Source organism: Oncorhynchus tshawytscha, linkage group LG04 (assembly GCF_018296145.1).
Source record: "Oncorhynchus tshawytscha isolate Ot180627B linkage group LG04, Otsh_v2.0, whole genome shotgun sequence".
Lineage (NCBI taxonomy): Eukaryota > Metazoa > Chordata > Actinopteri > Salmoniformes > Salmonidae > Oncorhynchus > Oncorhynchus tshawytscha.
In genome coordinates, this window is record NC_056432.1 from 25,224,190 (window position 1) to 25,245,665 (window position 21,476).

A 21,476-nucleotide genomic window follows, 5' to 3' on the forward strand; every position below is an offset into this window, starting at 1 on the left:
CAGAAGTCAGAGTATTCACAAGGCTAACATCAAACACCAATTTGTCTATGTAATTAAAAGCATAAGCCTCTCAAAAGAGAGAGACCGTAAGTCAAGTGTGTGCACTGCTACACGCGCTCTCACACACACACACACACGCTCAGACAACAGTGGATGATTGAAATATTCCATACTTTCACATCAATGGTTAGTGATGACTATCTTCAAATGTCCAATGTAATAATGTCATTGAGAAATGTGCTTTTTGTAAAAACCCATTGTGAACTCATTCACATGACATATAAAACCCACACAGTTATAATATACAGTTCCAGTTTTGGACATTTAAAACTGGAATGTTTTATTATTATTTTTTTTAATAAAATATGAACTTCAAGAAATATATACAAATGCTCCCTTGTGCTATAAAACAGCAAAGATACAACAACAGGAAAACTGTCTGTACAAATAGTCACTTTTGCGATGTCCAGTGCTTGTTGATTTATTTGTGGCGTGATTTTGCGTCACATTAGGCAGTCCATGCAATCCTGAGCCCCTTTCAACAGCTGCTTTCTCACTTCAGTCCAAACATGTGACACTGCCTTGATTTCCATTAAAAAGCCACACAACGCAACACTAAAGGGTCTCCATCTCCCAGACCATTCACTCCCTTGTGTCAGTCTTTTCATTGTCTTTCATCTGTTTCTACAGTACTGTCTTTTTTTTTGCCACTAAGGAAAACGTCTATTGCACATCCAAATGGTTTATTCCAATTTCTTTGTCTTGGAAACAAAAAGTTTTTTTCCTCTATCATGTTCTTAAATGGATAAGTGGTTCCAGGAGTAGCAGATATTTGAAACAAAGGCTGTCCTTGTAGCTTGAGATGGATCAAGATAACAAAAAAATACTTAAAATAAATATGAACATTGTTGTCTCTTGTTGGCACTCTGATTAAAAAGTCTGTTTTAGGTAAGGGCTTTAGAAGGATTTTGGTTTCGCAGACTGTCTGTGAGAGCGCCAGCTCATACGCATGTAGGAGGGGGCCTGGTAGGCTCATACTTTGTGTTGTGCGCTTTCAGTGCTGGGTGAGGCTTGATGTAAGGCCCACTGCTTGTAAACACACTGGCAGCCTTCCTCCTAGTCCTCTTCTTCAGCTTCCTGCTAAACACATTCTGCCATGACTGCAGTGTTTTTGAGGTCCAGATCCACATGCCACTCGTGATGCCCACCACTAACAGCATGAAGATCTTAACCATGAAGATCTCCACGGCCGGGATGGAGCTCTTCATACCACACTCTTCAGACTCTGCATTGTTCCTGCTGCTGTCAACACACCTCTGCTCCACGGCCAGGCTCCTCCAGTAGTCCATGTTGAGCCTCTCGTAGAAGTAGCAGGCGATAACGCAGGTGGCAGGTACAGTGTAGAGGACGGAGAACACTCCGATCCGTACCATCAGCTTCTCCAGTTTATCCGTGTTCTCCCCCTCCGTCTTCATGATCTTGCGGATGTGGAACAGGGCCACGAAGCCCGACAGCAGGAAGGAGGTGCCGATGATGAGGTAGCAGGAGAGTGGGATGAGCACGAAGCCTGTGAGAGCTTTCACGTCCATGCTGCCCACGTAGCACACCCCCGTCAGCTCGTCCCCCGCAACCTTCCTCATCACCAGGATCATGATGGTCTTGATGGCTGGGATGGCCCAGGCTGCCAGGTGGAAGTAGCTGCTGTTGGCCTCGATGGCCTCGTGGCCCCACTTCTTCCCTGCAGCCAGGAACCAGGTGAGTGTGAGGATGACCCACCAGAGGGAGCTGGCCATGCCGAAGTAGTAGAGGATGAGGAAGACGATGGTGCAGCCCGTGCTTTCCAGTCCCTCCTGGATGATGTACTGGACCCCACTGTCCCGGTCACAGGCGATACTGTCTGCTCCCACAAACAGACGGACCAGGTAGCCCACAGAGTAGACACAGTAGGACATGGAGAGGAAGATGATAGGCCTCTCGGGGTATTTAAATCGCTGGGGGTCGATGAGGAAGGTGAGGACAGTGAATGAGCTGGAGATAAAGCAGAGGATGGACCAGATAGCCATCCACACCAGAGAGAACTGCTTATCTCCCTGACTCCAGTACACATCCACTTTGGGGTAGCACTTGGGGGCGCAGGACTCACTCTTCTGCACATAGTGGAACTTGCCTGGGTTACTGCAGGTCTCCTTGCTCTCCGTCTCCTTCATGGGCCGCTGAAGCCTAAAGTCAGGACGCTGGGTGTGGGAGCCTTTGGGGGGCTCGTCTGAGCCGTTGTTGGGGGCCTCCATGCAGAGGTTGTTGGGGTCATTTTTAGTAGGTAGTCTGGAGCAGTCCAGGGAGTCAGGCCAGCGGAAGTTGAACTGCTCCATGATAGGGGAGCACTTTTGCCTGGCCTGCTCACACATCACTCTGCAGGCAGGGATTGGGGTGGACACCTGCTCCGTGCACATAGGTGCATACAGCGAACAGAGAAAAAACTTGAGGTGAGTGTGGCATCCAAACCCTATGAGAGGGGCAAACTCATGTAGCTTGATAGCTGCCTCATTCTGGTCCTCGTGGCCCATCAGATTGGGCATCCTTGTCATGTTGTAGCCAATGTCCTTACATAGGGGGATGACAATCTGTTGACATCTCCCTTCACCTGGCCGGTCTGGGTCTATGGAGCTAATGGCTGAGCAGACACCACTCAGACAGACCAGTAGCACATTGATAAGGCTCAGTTTAGCAGTGGAATGCATAGTCTCTCCTCTTTGAACCTTTTAGTGGCAAAAAATCTAAGATAAAATGTCACTTACGATAAATCAGAAGTTGCGTCTATACAGGAAAGGCCTACTAAAAAGCTTTGTGTAGCTTATTTTTTTATGAATGTGCAAAACTGTGGATGAAAACTCACAATTGTCTATGAAAAGACCATTGTTTCCCCTTTTTACGTGTAGTCTAATTCCTTTGATTACAATTTAACTCCAAAGACAATTACAAAAAAGTGTACATCGTTTTCTTTTAAAATAATGGTCGCTTACCATAATGTCCATGCTTTGAAGTGTATCAATTTGTTCCAGAAAAATCCAACATGTTAAGAGATTAAATGCATTTACTGTAGTTGTGCCTATTCCGTTGCACAATTTTTTTTGTCTACCTTGGTTCTTTTTCTAATTGGATAAACGTGTTCCGATCCAAGCAAACGTTCCAGAGCTTCTAAAAGTGCGTTAAGGGACAGTACTCCTCGGTTTCAACAACGCCAGGTCGGAATCCTCCTGTCTCTGTCCTGCACATAGACATTAAAATGAGGTCCTGCAGCGCGAATGGAACCAGTCTGTCATTTACCAACTCAACTAAATTGCTCTTCCTCTCGCACAGCGTTTGTGTAGCCTAAGTGCGTACGATAAATCCACGCAAACGGTGTAGTAACCTAATTAACTAAAACAGAGTTGAGGTCTATTCCTAACTAACCACTCCAGAGACAGACCTATTCAGTTTGGACTGGTTGGTGGCATTTCTCGTTTGAGCTTGTCGTTGCAACTGTCCTGGGCTAACCTGCCAAAAGATCCGCCTTCAAAGACAGCTACTTTGCATAAGAAAGATGAAACTGACACGGTGATTTTTTTCAAATGGTGCGGAACAGCCTGTAGAGTAGACCAACCATCACAACATTTTAGAGCTTGTTCGCAGCAAACTACTCATTTGCCATTTGCACCCCATTTCCGACTAAAACTTTAGATAGAAAAGTGTCAGAATTTAGCACGTTCAAGCGCAGGTATATGCAGACACAAAACATACCCAAAGACAAACCAACTGGCTTTCTGTATCTTTCCACTCGAGATAGATGTGTTCTTTTCTTTGCCACAAATGACAATTTTCACGGTCCGTGCATTGTGGGAAAATAGAATGAGGCTGAGAAGAGTTTTTCTCTCTCAATTCCCCTTAACTCTTTTGTGAGTCGGGTAGTGCGTTAACGTGTTGACAAAAAGCAACAAGTTAAAAACCACGAAAGCAACCACTAGCCTATACAATGTGAATAATGTTTTCCTTCTATTTCCAACATAATTATAGGCTATGACCTGATGTAGGCTATGGAGATCCCCATTTCATCACCAAATAGCCCATTCATAATTGTTTCAGGAATAGGTTACATTGTTTTGTGTGGAATTTGAACTACAGTAAAATCCATATTCAGTATACAAGGGACTTATGCTCAGGAGGTACTTAGAATGAACTCCATGTTTAGCATTAAGTAGGCTTTTAGTGACTCAGACATCTATTTATAATTTCTCCATATATCCACCTTCAGGCATACATGTAAATATTCACATTAGTCCTCAGGGATATTTGCTGCCTTTAATGTCTGCACATGAATGTCCATTTAAAAGAGACAGACACACAAAGTGCAGTAATATTTCCACTTGACCAATCTAGTCAAAAAGCTGCTTACAACCTTCCATTGAACACACCTGTTCCCTCCTAACCAAGTAGGAACCTTTTCACAATTTACTATTCAGTCATTTACAACACTTAATTTCCAGCTTTCATACATTTTACCAGACACTTTTCACAATCCACCATAAAACATTTTATAAGATACTTTCAAACCCATTATCACACAGTTGGACCTGTAGTTATTTTTCTTTACACAAATGCTAGCATGTTTCAAGCTTTTCTCCCGTGTTTCTAATCAACATAATTTTCCTACCTTTATTTAACTAGGCAAGTCAGTTAAGAACAAATTCTTATTTTCAATGACAGCCTAGGAACAGTGGGTTAACTGCCTTGTTCAAGGGCAGCATGGCAGATTTTTACCAGCTCATGGATTCAATCTTGCAACCTTTTGTTTACCAGTCCAACTCTCTGACCACTAGGCTACCTGCTGCCCCATATATAGGCCTAGAGCTTTTACATCATGATTGATTTTAAACCAGTCTTCTTTCCATTAGAAAATCCTATCATAACAAAACTGATTGTTTGCACATTTATTTCACAAAATGATACTGTTTATTCTTTCAATAAAAGAGGATGTCTGAAAATCGGTTATAACCATTCTATAGTGACCTGTGAGAACATCTAAGTTCTCAATTGTAAATGGGTGGATTATGACGAAAGGAAAGCGCCTGAAGGAGAAACACTGATACAAAGCCATTTCAGTCTTGTTGTAGTTGATTCATCATCAAGATGCTTCAACGCCTGTATTGCTTGCTGTTTGGGGTTTTAGGCTGGGTTTCTGTACAGCACTTTGAGATATCAGCTGATGTAAGAAGGGCTATATAAATACATTTGATTTGATCTGCATCTAATCTTGGCACTGAGGAGAGGCCTGGGTTACCACTAGGAGCTGTCAGTGCATACCACAGTTCAGGCCTAACCCCAGCAGTCATCTTCTAGTAGTGTCATAGTGCCAATGATTAGCGTAGGGTGGCTGTTATTTCTCTCTTTGTCTGTTTTAGTTTCAGACAGGCAGTGATGGGAAGAGTCTGTCTGGTGAGGGTTTAATGATGTCTCCCGTTAAACTTATCTCAGAAGAGATTTCGTTGGGTTCAGTTCCGTTTCGATGTCTCTTTTTTTAATTAACTGATTATGAAGTCAATGTAGGCTACTGATCTCTGTCTGTGGTAATAAAGGGGGGGGGGGAGCTATTGTGAGCCAGTATTAGCTTAGCGTTATCTCAGCACCTGTTCTCACACCCACTACAATCACTACATGCAATCCCCTATGGCATGTAACTGTATATGATAGAGAAACCATGTCCGTTGGATATGCCCTTGAAGACATTTTAGATTTCCTTAGTGTCTCTCGCTGATTATGACTATTCTACTATGACAGTGCTGCTAGTTTGGGAGAGTGGTTACTACTGCGGTGATATGGACCTCAAAGTGAACCACATGTAGTCTAGCAGCATGAATCCATGGTTGAGGCGAGGGCCTCTGCAGCAGGCTGGCATGACAGAGAGAGAAGGATATGGAGGGCCCCTCCAGAGTGTCTGTGACACCAGATCCCTCATAGCTCAACTCACATTACCTTGTGAAAGTCTTTAGTTGGGAGATTTATACCCTCGTCTGCCCATGGTATCCACCTAGGGTGAAATCCAGATCACAAGTAAACAGTGCTTTTAAAAAAATGTGTTCGGGCAAGATGAGAAACATGGCACCAGCGTGCCTAAATGGTTTAGCACTGCATATCTCACTGGTGGCATTTCAGCTGTTGGTGCGCAATGTCTGGACGGAGCAGGAACATAAATACAGGTTATGAATACATTTCATTATGGACACATAATACCCTCTTTCTTATGTGTCACCTACAGGTTAGCTGTTTCTACTCGTCTAACTACGGTTACTACATTTGCCTGTGTCTCAGATCTGGACACGTCCTCCTCTTCTTAACACATGTGAATCTATAATACTTTTTATTTCATACCTCCTCAGTCACAATAACTCCTTCAAGAACAACAGCCGACATGCCTGATCAGTTGCTCCCATTCAGAAGGACTTTTACTGTGTAACCAATACTTAATAGTCTAAAAAGATGACAACTTTAATGTGGAGAGATAGCATTGCATTGCATTCACAGGGCCAAAGCAATTGTGATCTCCATTTACTGAACATCTGGGTTTAGGACATATTTTTAAAGCAGACATCCACTCTTATTATCCATCTGGGCTTGTTTAATGAAACATACAAGACAACATTGTCACCTTGGCTAATAAGAATACACAGTCTACTGGTTTATTGTAATTCAGGCATCTTTGTTCTTGCTCTCTTCTTTCTTCTCATGATTGTTTTGTGGGTCATGATGATATGTCTTTGAAAATGTGAAGCAAAGGGGAGGAATCAGTGTTCAATCTATATCATCTTTATCTAGCTACTACTGTGTGATTTCTGTATTTTTTCTGTCTACCTCCCCCTTCTCCTTTTCATAGATTCACCCCCACCCCAGTATGCACGCACGCGCGCACGCACACACAATCAACTTTATCTCAATCTTTCCAACCACAACAACTCTATAAAGCAAGCAGTGCATTGCAGTTCCATCTCTGAGAAATCAGCAACTGTGAGATAATTCTGTAACTAATAAAGTGAAAGGGGCCCTTTGATGGCTGGAGCTGAAAAGATATTTTATTTTTTTGTGTGTGGGATTTAAGATGTGTGATTCTATGGAGCTGGCTCCCCTGCTGCTAGGCTCTGGCTAGAAGCTGGCCCCCCTCTGGCTAATGTTATGGAGAATTGGAGGAATTTTCTGGCTGTCTTTTCCCTCAGCTCCCTTTTTCCTTTTGTTCCCTTTTGAAGAATGACTTTAGACATTTTATTTACATATTTAACTGTGGATGAAAGAAGCACAGGGTGAAAAAAGAAAGCTCCTTGGGTCCTTGTGGGAATATTGATAAGTTTAAATGAATGGAAAACGTATTAGCTATTTTATAAAATGATTTAAGTTAATGCTTTTTGTTAATGAAGTCTCAAATAGGAAGATGAGCATAGAGTATGGCAGAATGATAGTGATACTTTTGAATTGGACACCAACATTCTTCTGATATTCAATTTCATACAACTGTCTGGTACGACGGCACAAATCCAACCAAACCATACAAAGCAAAATATCTGCCTTAATTACTTGTGGTTAAGTTGTAGCCCAGTCTGTTACAACATAAGAGAGGTATGCCATGGGAGCGAGAGGGGGACGTTTTAGACATGTTTTGTATTGTTGGCAGAGCTGAAAGGGCATGTTGATTAAACGAACGGGTGGGGTCGGGGTATAATCTTCTTAACCAAGGTCCTCTTCTCCTTATTCATGGCCCACAATAAGAAGAAACAAACCCCTCTGTTGGAGGTGACACTATTTATCCAGATTCCCTGCGCATTGTTCAGGGCTCCTGTTCTCCCTCACAATCACATGTATTTATTTACCATTCGATTTTAGTTCATTCTGCTCCAATTATATACAGTGGGGTCTGAAATTATTGACACCCTGATAAATGAGCCAAGATTTCTGTATAAAAAAAATAATTAAAATACTGAGCTATATTGTATGCACATTTTGGGGGGAAATTGTATTATATATACTAAAACAATTGCTCAGATAAAGAGATTTTGTTTAATAAGTCATATTTATTTTTCTCAAAAAGTTACGGGTCAGAATGATTGACACCCCTGTTTTTAATACCTTTCAATACCTACCATGGCGAGGATAACGGCATTTTTATAAAATGCTTTATGAGTTGGAGAACACATTGTGAGGGATCTGAGACGGTTCCCCCATACAGAATCCTTCCAGATCCTTGATAATCTTTGTCTGTACTTATGGACTGCGCTCTTCAATTCAAACCACAGGCTTTCAATCCGTTTCAAGTGTTGAGACTGAGATGGTCATTGCAAAATGTGGATTTTGTGGCCAATAAACCATTTATTAGGGGATATTTTATGTGTGCTTGGGGTTGTAGTCTTGCTTGAAGATCCACTTGCGGCCAATTTTCACCCTCCTGGCAGAGGTAACCAGGTTCATCAAAGATTCACCACCATATTTTACAGTAGGTTTGGGGTTCTTTTCTGCTCATGCATTCTCATTTCGACACCAAACCCACCATTGATGTGCGTGGCCAAAGCTCTGTTTCCAATCCAAGTATCAATGCTGTTTAGCACCCTCCAGGCATTTACATTTGTTGGATTAAATGAAAATAGAGCTCATTGGCCATGCACACCATGGTTTGGGTTCAAAATGAGACTTGAGTAGCAGAAAATCACCCCATACTGTACCTACTGTAAAATAGGGTGGTGGATCTTTGATGTTATGGCGCTATTTTGCTTCCACTTGCCCTGGAGTCGTTGTTAAGGTCAACGGCATAATGAACTTTACCCAGTACTAGGATATTTTAGCCAAAAATCTGGTTGCCAGGAGCCTAAAACATAGCCACAAGTGGATCTTCCAGCAAGACAACAACCACAAGCACACATCAACATCCACAAAGAAATGGTTTATTGGCCACAAAATCAACCTTTTACAATGGCCATCTCAGTCTCCAGACTTGAAACCCATTGAAAACCTATGGTTTGAATTGAAGACTGCAGTCCATGAGCACAGACGAAGGATATCAAGAATCTGTCAGGATTCTGTATGGAGGAATGGTCTAAGATCCCTCCCAATGTGTTCTCCAACTCATAAAACATTTTAGAAAAAGGCTCAATGCCATTATCCTCGCATAGTGAGGTATTGAAAAGTATTGAAAACAATACCTTTTTGAGAATTATTTTTACTATTTAAAAAAATCTCTCTGAACAATTTGTATTAATATAAAATAATATAATTTCCCAATTTCTTTTAGCATACAATAAAGCTCGGTATTTGAATGATGTATTTTATACAGTAACTGTTTCTCATCTTTATCAACAGTGTCAATAATTTCAGACCCCACTGTATGTTGTTTGATAGTACAGGGGATATTTTACAAATAAAGCTCAGGTGTTTGTAATGTAAATGGCCGTTATTACTTTGTGTCAGTCATAAGTAATAATTTACTTATTTAAAAAAAAGTTTCTTCCGGAAAGGTGGTCAAAAATTGCTTCTGTCCAACCCAGAGTGTGTGAATGACAACAGAAAATGTAGAGGAATATACTTTAGATGGTAGAACAATAAGTGAGAAACCGTAGCCCAGTTTACTAAGAATATTCCATAAATGTCTGCAAGAATATACCTTTTTCTTTCCCATTTGAAGTGCAAGCACTTTAATAAGAGCATCAGTTTTAGTAAAGGGTCAGACGTTTTGAGGAAATGCATATGAATCCGGCAATTAATTATTTAAAAGCCCTGCAAAACATCAAAGCCCCCAGGATTCTTTGCACATATGGTTTTAATGGTTCAATAAAAATTACTTATTAATGAGGGCAAATTTTTCCACTCTTCCTCTTCACTCAGCTCCATGAAAGGCTGCTTTATCTCAGTCACAAGCAGCCACCCTTATATAATCTAGTCTACTGGTGCAGTGGTGTCGTGGATGCAGCAAGTCGAACAGCTCATAGTGGAAAACGAACCCAATGGTGGTATGTATCCACTGTGTTGGTGGATGATTAAAGAGGTGGTGGAAAAAGTACTCAATTGTCATACTTAAGTAAAAATAAAGATACCTTAATAGAAAATGACTCAAGTAAAAGTGAAAGTGACCCAGTAAAATACTCTTGAGTAAAAGTCTAAAACTATTTGGTTTTAAATATACTTAAGTATCACAAGTAAAAGTATAAATCATTTCAAATTCCTTATATTAAGCAAACAAGACGGCACAATTTTCTTGTTTTTTAAATTTACAGATAGCCAGGGCCACACAACAAAACTCAGACATAATTTCCAAACGAAGCATTTGTGTTCAGTGAGTCCACCAGATCAGAGGAGGTAGTGATGACCAGGGATGTTCTCTTGATAAGTGTGTGAATTTTACAATTTTCCTGTCCTGCTATAAGCATTAAAATGTAAAAGTACTTTTGGGTGTCAGGAAAATGTATGGAGTAAAAAGTACATTATTCTCTTTAGGAATGTAGTGAAGTAAAAGGTAAAGTTGTAAAAACTACAAATAGCAAAGTAAAGTACAGATACACTAAAAAAATGACTTAAGTGGTACTTTAAAGTATTTTGATTGAAGTACTTTACACCACTGGATTAAAGGCTGCTAGTGTTTATAGTGTGGAGTAGTAGGGAGATGATGATGACGAATGCATCATACAACCGGGGAAACTCTCACCCGCACGGTGACAGTCCTGCAATAAACACAGTGTTGTAATTCATTATTTTTGTTATGCATCAGATCCAATAATGTCTGAGGCTCCTTTGAAAAGGGCAATATTAGTTTAGTAGTTTGTTCTTACTTCATCCTCCTTTCAAGTGGTCGTCGTTTAACAGCCCTAAGAGGAGGAGAAGAAGGCGTCCCCTCTGAGTCTGCTCACCAGCTCCAGACTGAGCACTGAACCAAAACAGTTACAGTTAACTGCTTGCAAAACACATTTTTGCAGAGGAAAGTAATTTTAGATGCGATGGGAATCTGTGGTGCAAGACTTGGTTTGCTGTTTAACGAAGTTTCTCTGAACACAGAGGGTTTAACGAACATTCCAGTTTAGAAGGAGAAACGAATGAGGAGGATAAAAAAAAGTGTAAACAACTAAAGGTTCTCATTGGAGAGGAGAATTGATGGAAATATTAGCCAGAGTCTTCGTGGGGGCACTTGAGTGTGAATTGCTAATGAGGAAGGCCTACTCTTTTCTAATCCTTCTTTGAGTGGCCATCCTGGAATCAGTGCGCCTGGGGAGACTCCCCACTGATTCTAGCTCTGGAGGTTCCATTCAGAGCCACAGTCCTCCTGCACCATTCCCACAGTCCCCTCACACTGTGCAACACAGCCGAGCACACACACACACACACACACACACACACACACACACACACACGCACACACACACGCACACACACACACACACACACACACACACACACACACACACACACACACACACACACACACACACACACACACACACACACACACCCATCCTGCTCCAACCAAATTAGATTAGACCCTTCCCTTTCTCCCTATCAAGGCATTTGTCTTTTCTCTGCCTAGACCTTTTTGTCTCTGCTCCAAAAAAGAGAAACAAATTCTCAAAAAAAACTAGTGTAGAAATGGGTGAACGAAGGGCAGCCATCTTTAACCGACCTTTCGTGATTTCATAAAATCACTCCCCAATCATTCCACTGCTCTAGTGATGTGCATGTGGGAGTGTGGTGGAGGCCTGGTTGGCAGAGCAGAACAGAAGGCCAGCTTCCTCTTCCTGTTACTTCACAGGAGCAGGAAGCCCCCTTCTTTCAGCAACATTGAGGATCTCTTTATACCAGCCCTGTACTCACATTGTCTTACATTAAATCCTTCCATGAATAGACTTCAGCTCATTCTTTCAAATCTGCCCACAATAGATCATCTACGGTTAACTGGGCTGTTTGTGATTGCTGGACCTCTATAATTAAATTAAATCCAAGTTTATTGGTAGTGTACACAAATTTGCAGATATTATCAAAGGTGCACTGAAATGCTTATACACCCCGGGCCTGTGATGTGTTTGTTTTCTAGTTCATCAGTTTGGGACACTCGCACAAGTCAAATATACTTTTGAGTTTTAGAGATTCTTTTATAGGAAAAGCCTCATGAAGGCTTCCTCCCAGTACAGTGTGCAGCCATCCTAAAAGCAGCAAATGGAGAGCAAAGCTAAATTAAAGCTGACTCATTCAAAACAGATAAAAATGTGTGAGCCTGTAGCAATATGTTCGCTACTGATTTCCTCCTTTGCCTGGACTCCCTCGGACTGGGCTGGCTGTGTGCAGGGCTAGGAGGCTCCTGTGCTGCCTGGTGCAGAGAGAGAGGAAATTAGTATCAATAAAGACAAAGAGCCATAATCATGAGGACTAGATATATCATGCTCAGAGTGATAGAGATACCTGTGCCTTATTCTAAAATGGATTAAATCGCTTTTTCCCCTCATCAATCTACACACAATACCCCATAATGACAAAGCAAAAATAGGTTTATTGAATTTATACAAATGTATTAAAAATTCAAAAATGAAATATCAAATTTACATAAGTATTCAGACCCTTTACTAAGTACTTCGTAAAGGGTCTGAATACTCAACAAAGTACTTTGTTGAAGCACCTTTGGCAGCGATTACAGCCTCGAGTCTTCTTGGATATGACGTTACAAGCTTGGCAGACCTGTATTTGGGGCGTTTCTCCCATTCTTCTCTGCAGAACCTCTCAAGCTCTGTCAGGTTGGATGCGGAGCATCGCTGCACAGCTATTTTCAGGTCTCGCCAAAGATGTTTGATTGGGCTCAAGTCTGGGCTCTGGCTAGGCCACTGAAGGACATTCAGAAACTTGTCCCGAAGCCACACCTGCGTTGTCTTGGCTGTGTGCTTGGGGTTGTTGTCCTGTTGGAAGGTGAACCTTTGCCCCAGTCTGAGATCCTGAGGGCTCTGGAGCAGGTTTTCATCAAGGATCTCTCTGTACTTTGCTCTGTTCATCTTTCCCCCGATCCTGACTAGTCTCCCAGTCCCTGTCGCTGAAAGACATCCCCACAGCATGATGCTGTCACCACCATGCTTCACTGTAGGGATAGTGCCCGGTTTCCTCCATATGTGACGCTTGGCATTCAGGCCATACAGTTCAATCTTGTTTTCTCAGACCAGAGAATCTTGTTTCTCATGGTCTGAGAATCCTTTAGGTGTCTTTTGGCAAACTCCAAGCGACTGTCATGTGCCTTTTATTGAGGAGTGGCTTCAGTCTGGCCACACTATCATAAAGGCCTGATTAGTGGAGTGCTGCAAAGATGGTTGTCCTTCTGGAGGGTTTCTCCCACCGAGGAATTCTAGAGCTCTGTCAGGCTGACCATCGGGTTCACCTCCCTGACCAAGGCCCTTCTCCCCCGATCGCTCAGTTTGGCCGGGCGGACAGTTCTTAGAATAATGGAGGCCACTGTGTTCTTGGGGACCTTCAATGCTGCAGAAATGTTTGGTACCCTTCCCCAGATCTGTACCTCGACACAATCCTGTCTTTGAGCTCTTTGAACAATTCCTTCAACATCATGGCTTGATTTTTGCTCTGACACCAGTCTATACACCAAATGTACTGTACATTGTCATTTTCAGAATACTGCTTCTTACTTAATATGATTACATTTTCTGCAGTGAAGAAGAAAAAACATTTTGACATCAATGAATACCTGGATCTTTGGCACAGCGGTATCACTGACCATAGGGACATACAGTACAGTGCATTCAGAAAGTATTCAGAACCCTTTGCTTTTTCCACATTTTGTTACGTTACAGCTTTTTCTAAAATTGTGTTTTTTTTAATCCTCATTAATCTACACACAATAACCCATAATGTCAACGCAAAAACAGTTTTTTAGAAATGTTTGCAAATGTATAAAAAAAAAGGAAATATTCATTCAGACCCTTTTCTATAAGACTCAAAATTGAGCTCAGGTGCATCCTGTTTCTATTGATTCCTTGACATGTTCTACAACATGATTGATTGGAGTAGACCTGTGGTAAATTCAATTGGACATGATTTGGAAAGGCACACACCTGTCTATATAAGGTCCCACAGTTGACAGTGCATGTTTGCTGATTCACTGTATATTTCGTGTTGATGATTCATTGTTTTCTGTTGAGATTTGAATAACTTAAGTAAACTGTTTATACAGTGTCTTCAGAAAGTATTCACACCCGTTGAACTTTTCCAAATGTTGTTGTGTTCTTGCAGCCTGAATTTAAAACGGATCATATTGAGATTTTTTGAGTACTGGCCTAGACACAATACCCCATAATGTCAAAGTGGAATTATGTTTTTTTGACATTACAAATTAATGAAAAATGAAAAGATGAAATGTCTTGAGTCAGTATTCAATTCCTTTGTTATGGAGTAAAATGTGCTTAACAAGTCACATGATAATACATTACATGGACTCACTATTGTGTGCAATAATAGTGTTTAACATGATTTTTGAATGATTACCTCATCTCTATAGCCCACACATACAATCCCTCATTCAAGAAGTGAATTTCAAACACAGATTCAATCACAAATACCAAGGAGGTTTTCCAATGCATCCCGAAGAAGGGCACCTACTGGTAGATGGGTAAAAACTAAAAGCAGACATTGAATACCCTTTGAGCATGGTAATTCCACTTTGGATGGTGTATCAATACATCCAGTCACCACAAAGATACAGACGTCCTTCCTTACTCAGTTGCCTGAGAGGAAGGAAACTTCACCATGAGGCCAATTTTGACATTTAAACAGTTACAGAGTTTAATGGCTATGATAGGAGATAACTGAGGATGGATCAACATTGCCTTTACTCCATAATACTAACTGACAGAGTGAAAAGAAGGAAGCCTGTACAGAATAAACATATTCCAAAACATGCATCCTGTTTGCAAAAAGGCACTAAAGTAATACTGCAAAAAAAAGTTTTTGTCCTGAATACAAAGTGTTATGTTTAGGGCCAATCCAATCCAACACATTACTGAGTACCACTCTCCATATTTTCTTGCATAGTGGTGGCTGCATCATGTTATGGGTATGCTTGTAATCCTTAAGGACTGGAGAGTTTGTCAGGATAACAAATACATGGAATGCACAGAGGAAAACCTGGTACAGTCTGCTTTCCACCAGACACTGGGAGATGAATTCACATTTAAGCAGGACAGTAACCCAAAACACAAGGCCAAATCTACACTGCTTACCAAGAAAACAGTGAATGATCCTGAGTAGCCGAGTTACAGTTTTGACTTAAATCTACATGAAAATCTATTTTCAAGACCTGAAAATGGTTGTCTAGAAATAATATTGAAGAATTTTGAAAGAATAATGGGCAAATGTTGCACAATCCAGGTGTGGAAAGCTTTTAGAGACTTACCCAGAAAGACTTACGGCTGTAATCGCTGCCAAAGCTGAAGGTGCTTCTACAAAGTATTGACTCAGGGGTGTGACTACTTATGCAAATGAGATATTTCTTCATTTTCAATACATTTTCTAAAAACATGTTTTCACTTTGTCTGTATGGGGTATTGTTTGCTGATATTTATTTTATATTTAATCCATTTTGAATTCAGGCTGTAATACAACAAAATGTGGAATAAGTCAAGGGGTATGAATACTTTCTGAAGGCACTACATGAGCTGGCAAGAAAAAGCATTGGGATAATGTTGTTTTTTGCTGTTATTATTTGTGACTTTGTAAATTAAGTAAAGAAATAAGGGAACAAAGTTGTTTTCTCATGTTTTCTTTCCACCCAAGGCATGGTGCTCTATTTTAAGGAAGCACATGTAGAGCCTCTCTTTCTGAAGTTTGTTTAGATTTATGAGGACATTGAAGTGCACTTTTCCCAGACATTTTACTTGGCAGTAGTTATTTGCTTAAACTGTGCCTTGGTACAAAACCCCCAGCTTGAATGAAACCCTCCCAATGGTGTGCTGTAGCAGATATCTCTTTTTAATTCAATAAAATGAAGTTAACTTGAACTTGATGATCCAATAATAACACAACACCAAGCAAAAACGCCTTGTTATGTGTGAGGATCGACTCAGTGTAATTCTGGGTAATTTTATGCGTTGCTTCGCACTGCAGCTTGTCGACGAGGTTTAGAGGAAGGGATGAGTGGTGGCGCAGGTGAACTAATCTGGGCTTTGTTTGAAGTCAAGTCTACGGGGGGGGTTGACAAGCCTTCCAGTGAAACCTGAACAGGTATGAATACAAGCCAGAATAATCAGCTTCTGGACTCTAATCATCATCAGCATAGAACATCTCAAACTCTCTGTTTCTGTCAGAATCCTCCTTCCTCAAGCTGTGCCCTTCCACAGACACTGATTGGATGTCTTGATGTTTGAAAAGTAAAAAAAAAAAAAAACTTTACAGGGCTGAAAGTACCGTTCTTATTGGTGGAAATGTGGGAAGCATATTAACAGCAGGCTAACCATAGCCTGTAGCAAATCCAGCAAGCACGGTGTGAAGGAATACACAACAATACAGACACACACACACACACACACACACACACACACACACACACACACACACACACACACACACACACACACACACACACACACACACACACACACACCCTCTCCTGCCCTCTCACCCTTTCTCATTTAAGATATTGCACCTGGGAAAGCTGAAAGGAGTATAAAACCACTGGGCACACACTGGTTGAATCAACGTTGTTTCCAAGGCATTTCAGTGAAATAACATTGAACCAACTTGGAATAGACATTGAATTGCCCAGTGAGAATCAAGCAGAGGAAAATTCCTTTCAATTTGTTTCACTTATTGTTTCATAGCTGTGAGCAGTCTTACCTCGTCTATGACGCTTCCTCCTTACACAGAAGGATTACTGTATCTTTTAGGATTTCCTCAAGCTCAAATATCAAAACAGAGTTAAATAACTAACCTGTTGCTCTCCTTCCCAGAACATACTTAGTGCGTGATGGAGCTTGTGGTCCATTATTGAGGGGAGAAAATACCCCCCCCCCCTGCAACAATACTACCTCAAGACACAAAGGCATTTAAACACTTTCTGAAAGCGGAGCTGTGCTACAACCTGAAAACTATGAACTGTCATTGTTCTGAAGTGTCATATTGGTCCCGAGAAGCTCAGTTGGTAGAGCATGGTGCTTGCTACGCCATAGTTGTGGGTTTGATTCCCTTGGGGGACCAGTATTAAAATATATGCTCTGGATAAGAGTGTCTGTGAAATGTAAATATTTGAAACAAAACAAAAGTGCTAATAATATACTTGAAGAAACAAGTTAGATATAAGTTATAAAAAAAACATTTAACAGAAATGCCTGGTCTCCACATTTTTTTCCCTTTAACAATCTGACAGCTATTGGCTATCAAGTAGTGGCATGTTCCCTTGGGCTTCACTTCAGTACACAGTCAAATGAGTGCTTTTATGACTTCCCCCTCCCCCAGTTCTGATAATATGCCACAAGAGGTCTTAGGTCAAAATAGCCGATGATTGTATATGTTGAATTTGTTGTTCCGTTTCTTAACCAGGGCAGAGGAAAAGAAGAGACATTTAACATGGTATTGAAAACAGTCCTATTGAAAGCTGTTTGAAACATACCTTTCATACATCCTGTTTGATATGCATATTTTTATCCCTGAAGTAAGGGCATCTTTGGGGAATGGCTGTTTTCCCCCCTCTGATTAGACAGCATAGGAAACGATATGCACTCCTCTTTCTGTTCCTGCTCTTTCATTTCACCTCCTTCCTTTATGTTTGCTGCAGACATGATTACTGCTGCCTCTTCTCACAAGTTAGAGGATGTTGATATAGTGCACACACACTATATACACACACATCTATTTGTTGAGGGATATGAAAGCAATTTTAAGGGTGGTAGATCTCGTATTAGGTCACTGACTGAGGCAAAGAAAATAAAATGGGTGCATTGAATACCTAAATATCATGTGTGTGGAACTCTGTGTCTGTGTCTTACTGTCTATGTCTGTGTGTACAGTACCAGTCAAAAGTTTTGAAACACCTACCTATTCCATGGGTTTTCTTTATTTTTACTATTTTCTACGTTGTAGAATAATAGTGAAGACATCACAACTATGAACTAACACACATGGAATTATGTAGTTACCAAAAAAGTGTTACACAAACCGAAATATGTCTTATACATGAGATTCTTCAAAGTATCCAGCCTTTGCCTTGATGACAGCTTTGCACATTCTTGGCATTCTCTCAACCAGCTTCATGAGGTATTCACGTGAAATGTATTTCAATTATCAGGTGTACCTTGTTAAAAGTTCATTTGTGGAATTTCTTTCATTCTTAATGCGTTTGAGCCAATCAGTTGTGTTGTGACAAAGTAGGGGTGGTATACAGAAGATAGCCCTATTTGATAAAAGACCAAGTCCATATTATGTCAAGAACAGCTCAAACAAGCAAAGAGAAACGACGGTCCATCATTACTTTAAGACATGAAGGTCAGTCAATGCGGAACATTTCAAGAACTTTGAAAGTTTCTTCAAGTGCAGTTGCAAAAACCATCAAGCGCTATAATGAAACTGGTCTCATGAGGACCGCCACAGGAAAGGAAGACCCAGAGTTACCTCTGCTGCAGAGGATAAGTTCATTAGAGTTACCAGCCTCAGAAATTGCAGCCCAAAGAAATGCTTCAGTGTTCAAGTAACAGACATATCTCAACATCAACTGTTCAGAGGAGACTGCATGAAATCAGGTCTGTATGGTCGATATGCTGCAAAGAAACCTCTACCAAAGGACACCAATAATAAGAAGATACTTGCTTGGGCCAAGAAACACAGGCAATGGAAATTAGACCAGTGGAAATCTGTCCTTTGGTCTGATGAATCCACATTTGAGATTTTTGGTTCCAACCGCCGTGTCTTTGTGAGATGCAGAGTAGGTGAACGGATAATCTCTGGATGTGTGGTTCCCACTGTGAAGCATGGAGGAGGTGGTGTGATGGTTTGCTTTGTTGGTGGCACTGTTGGGGACTTATTTAGAAATCAGGGCACACTTAACAAGCTTGGCTACCACAGCATTCTGCAGCGATACGCCATCCGATCTGGTTAGCTCTTAGTGGGACTATCATTTGTTTTTCAACAGGACAATGACCCAACACACCTCCAGGCTGTGTAAGGGCTATTTGACCAAGAAGGAGAGTGATGGAGTGCTGCATCAGATGATCTGGCCTCCACAATCACCTGACCTCAACCCAATTGAGATGGTTTTGGATGTGTTGGACCGCAGAGTGAAGGAAAAGCTGCCAACAAGTTCTCAGCCCATGTGGGAAATCCTTCAAGACTGGTGAAGCTGGTTGAGAGAATGTGAAGAGTGTGCACAGCTGTCATCAAGGCCACTTGATGGCTACTTTGAAGAATCTAAAATATATTTTCATTTGGTTAACACTTTTTGGGTTACTACATGAGTCCATGTATGTTATTTCATAGTTTTGATGTGTTCACTATCATTCTACAATGTAGAAAATAGTTTTAAAAAACATGAAAAACCCTTGAATGAGTAGGTGGGTCCAAACTTTGGACTGGTACTGTATGTCTGTGTATGTTATCTAATGGCAAGTCTGAGCTTTGAAAATGTATCTTAAGTTTCTCACATAACCTAACTTACCTGTGAGCTACTAGCTCATAGTAAATGTGAGATACAGTTTATGATAAAGAAATAAAGTGATCTTAGCTGATTATGGGCACTGTACAATATCTTGAGACCTTATTCCACCAGAAAATATTAATTATTTATTAGCAAATATATATATTTAGACAGTGGATATTGATAAATGTGAGATGTGCCCTCGAAGCCACTAAAGGCTTCAGCATGCTTTAGTTCGGTTAGCTGAACCAAAAACAGTGGATAGATGGCAGCATTCGCGCAAAACTGAAAGCGCGAACCACCGCATTTAACCATGGCAAGGTGACTGGGAATATGTCATTTTTCGCTTCGTAAGGCAATCAAACAGGCAAAACGCCAGTACAGAGACAAAGTGGAGCTGCAATTGAATGGTTCAGACACGAGACGTATGTGGCAGGGTCTACAGACAATCACAGATTACAAAGGGAAAACCAGCCATGTTGCGGACACCGACGTCCTGCTCCCGGACAAACGAAAAACCTTCTTCGCCCTCTTTGAGGACAACACAGTGCCACCAACACAGCCCGCTCCTGAGGACTGTGGGCTCTCATTCTCCATGGCCGACGTGAGTAAGACATGTAAGAGTGTTAATCCTTGCAAGGCTGCCGGCCCAGACATTATCCCTAGCCGCGTCTTCAGAGCATGCGCAGACCAGCTGGCTGGAAAGTTTACGGACATATTCAATCACTCCCTACCCCAGTCTGCTGTCCCCACTTGCTTGAAGATGTCCACCATTGTTCCTGTACCCAAGAAAGCAAAAGTAACTGAACTAAATGACTATCGCCCCATAGCACTCCCTTCTGTCATGAAGAAGTACTTTGAGAGGCTAGTTAAAGATCATATCACCTCCACCTTACCTGACACCTTAGACCCACTTTAATTTGCTTACCGCCCCAATAGATCCACAGATGATGCAATCGCCATCACACTGCACACTGCCCCATACCATCTGGACAAGAGAAATACCTATGTAAGAATGCTGTTCATTGACTACAGCTCAGCCTTACTACCCTCCAAACGTATCATTAATCTCGTGGACCTGGGTCTGAACCCTGCCCTGTGCAACTGGGTCCGGGACTTCCTGACGGGCCACCCCCCCAGGTGGTGAAGGTAGGAAACAACACCTCCACTACGCTGATCCTCAACACAAGGGCCCACAAAGGTGAGTACTCAGCCCCCTCCTGTACTCCCTGTTCACCCATGACTGCGTGCTCACGCACGCCTCCAACTCAATCATCAACTTTGCAGATGACACAACAGTAGTAGGCCTGATTACCAACAATGACAAGACAGCCTACAGGGAGGAGGCGAGGGCCCTGGCAGAATGGTGCCAGGAAAATAACCTCTCCCTCAAAATCAACAAAACGAAGGAGCTGATCGTGAACTTCAGGAGACAACAGAGAGAGCACGCCCCTATTCACATCGATGGGACTGCAGTGGAGAAGGTGGACAACTTCAAGTTCCTTGGTGTACACATCACTGACAATCTTAAACCACAGACAGTGTGGTGAAGAAGGTGCAATAGCGCTTCTTCAACCTCAGAAGGCTGAATAAATTTGACTTGGCCCCTGAGACCCTCACAAACTTTTACAGATGTACAATTGATGTACAATTGATGTACAAATGTAACAACTAAATTCCCTGTAAGTGTGGCAAAGTCTGAAACTATTTGTAAACAGTTGGAATTTCTTGCTTTGAATATTGAGGTTTCAAAGGGTCTTTTTATAACTGTGATTGGCTGTTATAGACCCCCCTCTTGACAAATGTTCCACATAAA

The 21,476-nt window shown here is 41.5% G+C and overlaps 1 protein-coding gene across 2 annotated transcripts; it reads right to left on the reverse strand.

Moving 5' to 3' along the window:
* Nucleotides 1-756: 756 nt before the first annotated feature.
* Nucleotides 757-3,777, reverse strand: fzd10 (frizzled class receptor 10). 2 transcript variants are annotated; one of them, XM_024417412.2, is made up of 2 exons: nucleotides 3,021-3,777; nucleotides 757-2,435 (listed from the first exon to the last, which is right to left on the reverse strand). In XM_024417412.2, exons 1-2 carry the CDS (start codon nucleotides 3,030-3,032, stop codon nucleotides 1,002-1,004), a joined length of 1,446 nt encoding a protein of 481 aa, XP_024273180.1. In that variant the 5' UTR covers nucleotides 3,033-3,777; the 3' UTR covers nucleotides 757-1,001. The 2 variants fall into 2 exon arrangements, with proteins under 2 accessions (XP_024273180.1, XP_024273179.1); XM_024417411.2 differs by having other exon boundaries at nucleotides 757-3,777.
* Between the last annotated feature and the right edge of the window lie 17,699 nt (nucleotides 3,778-21,476).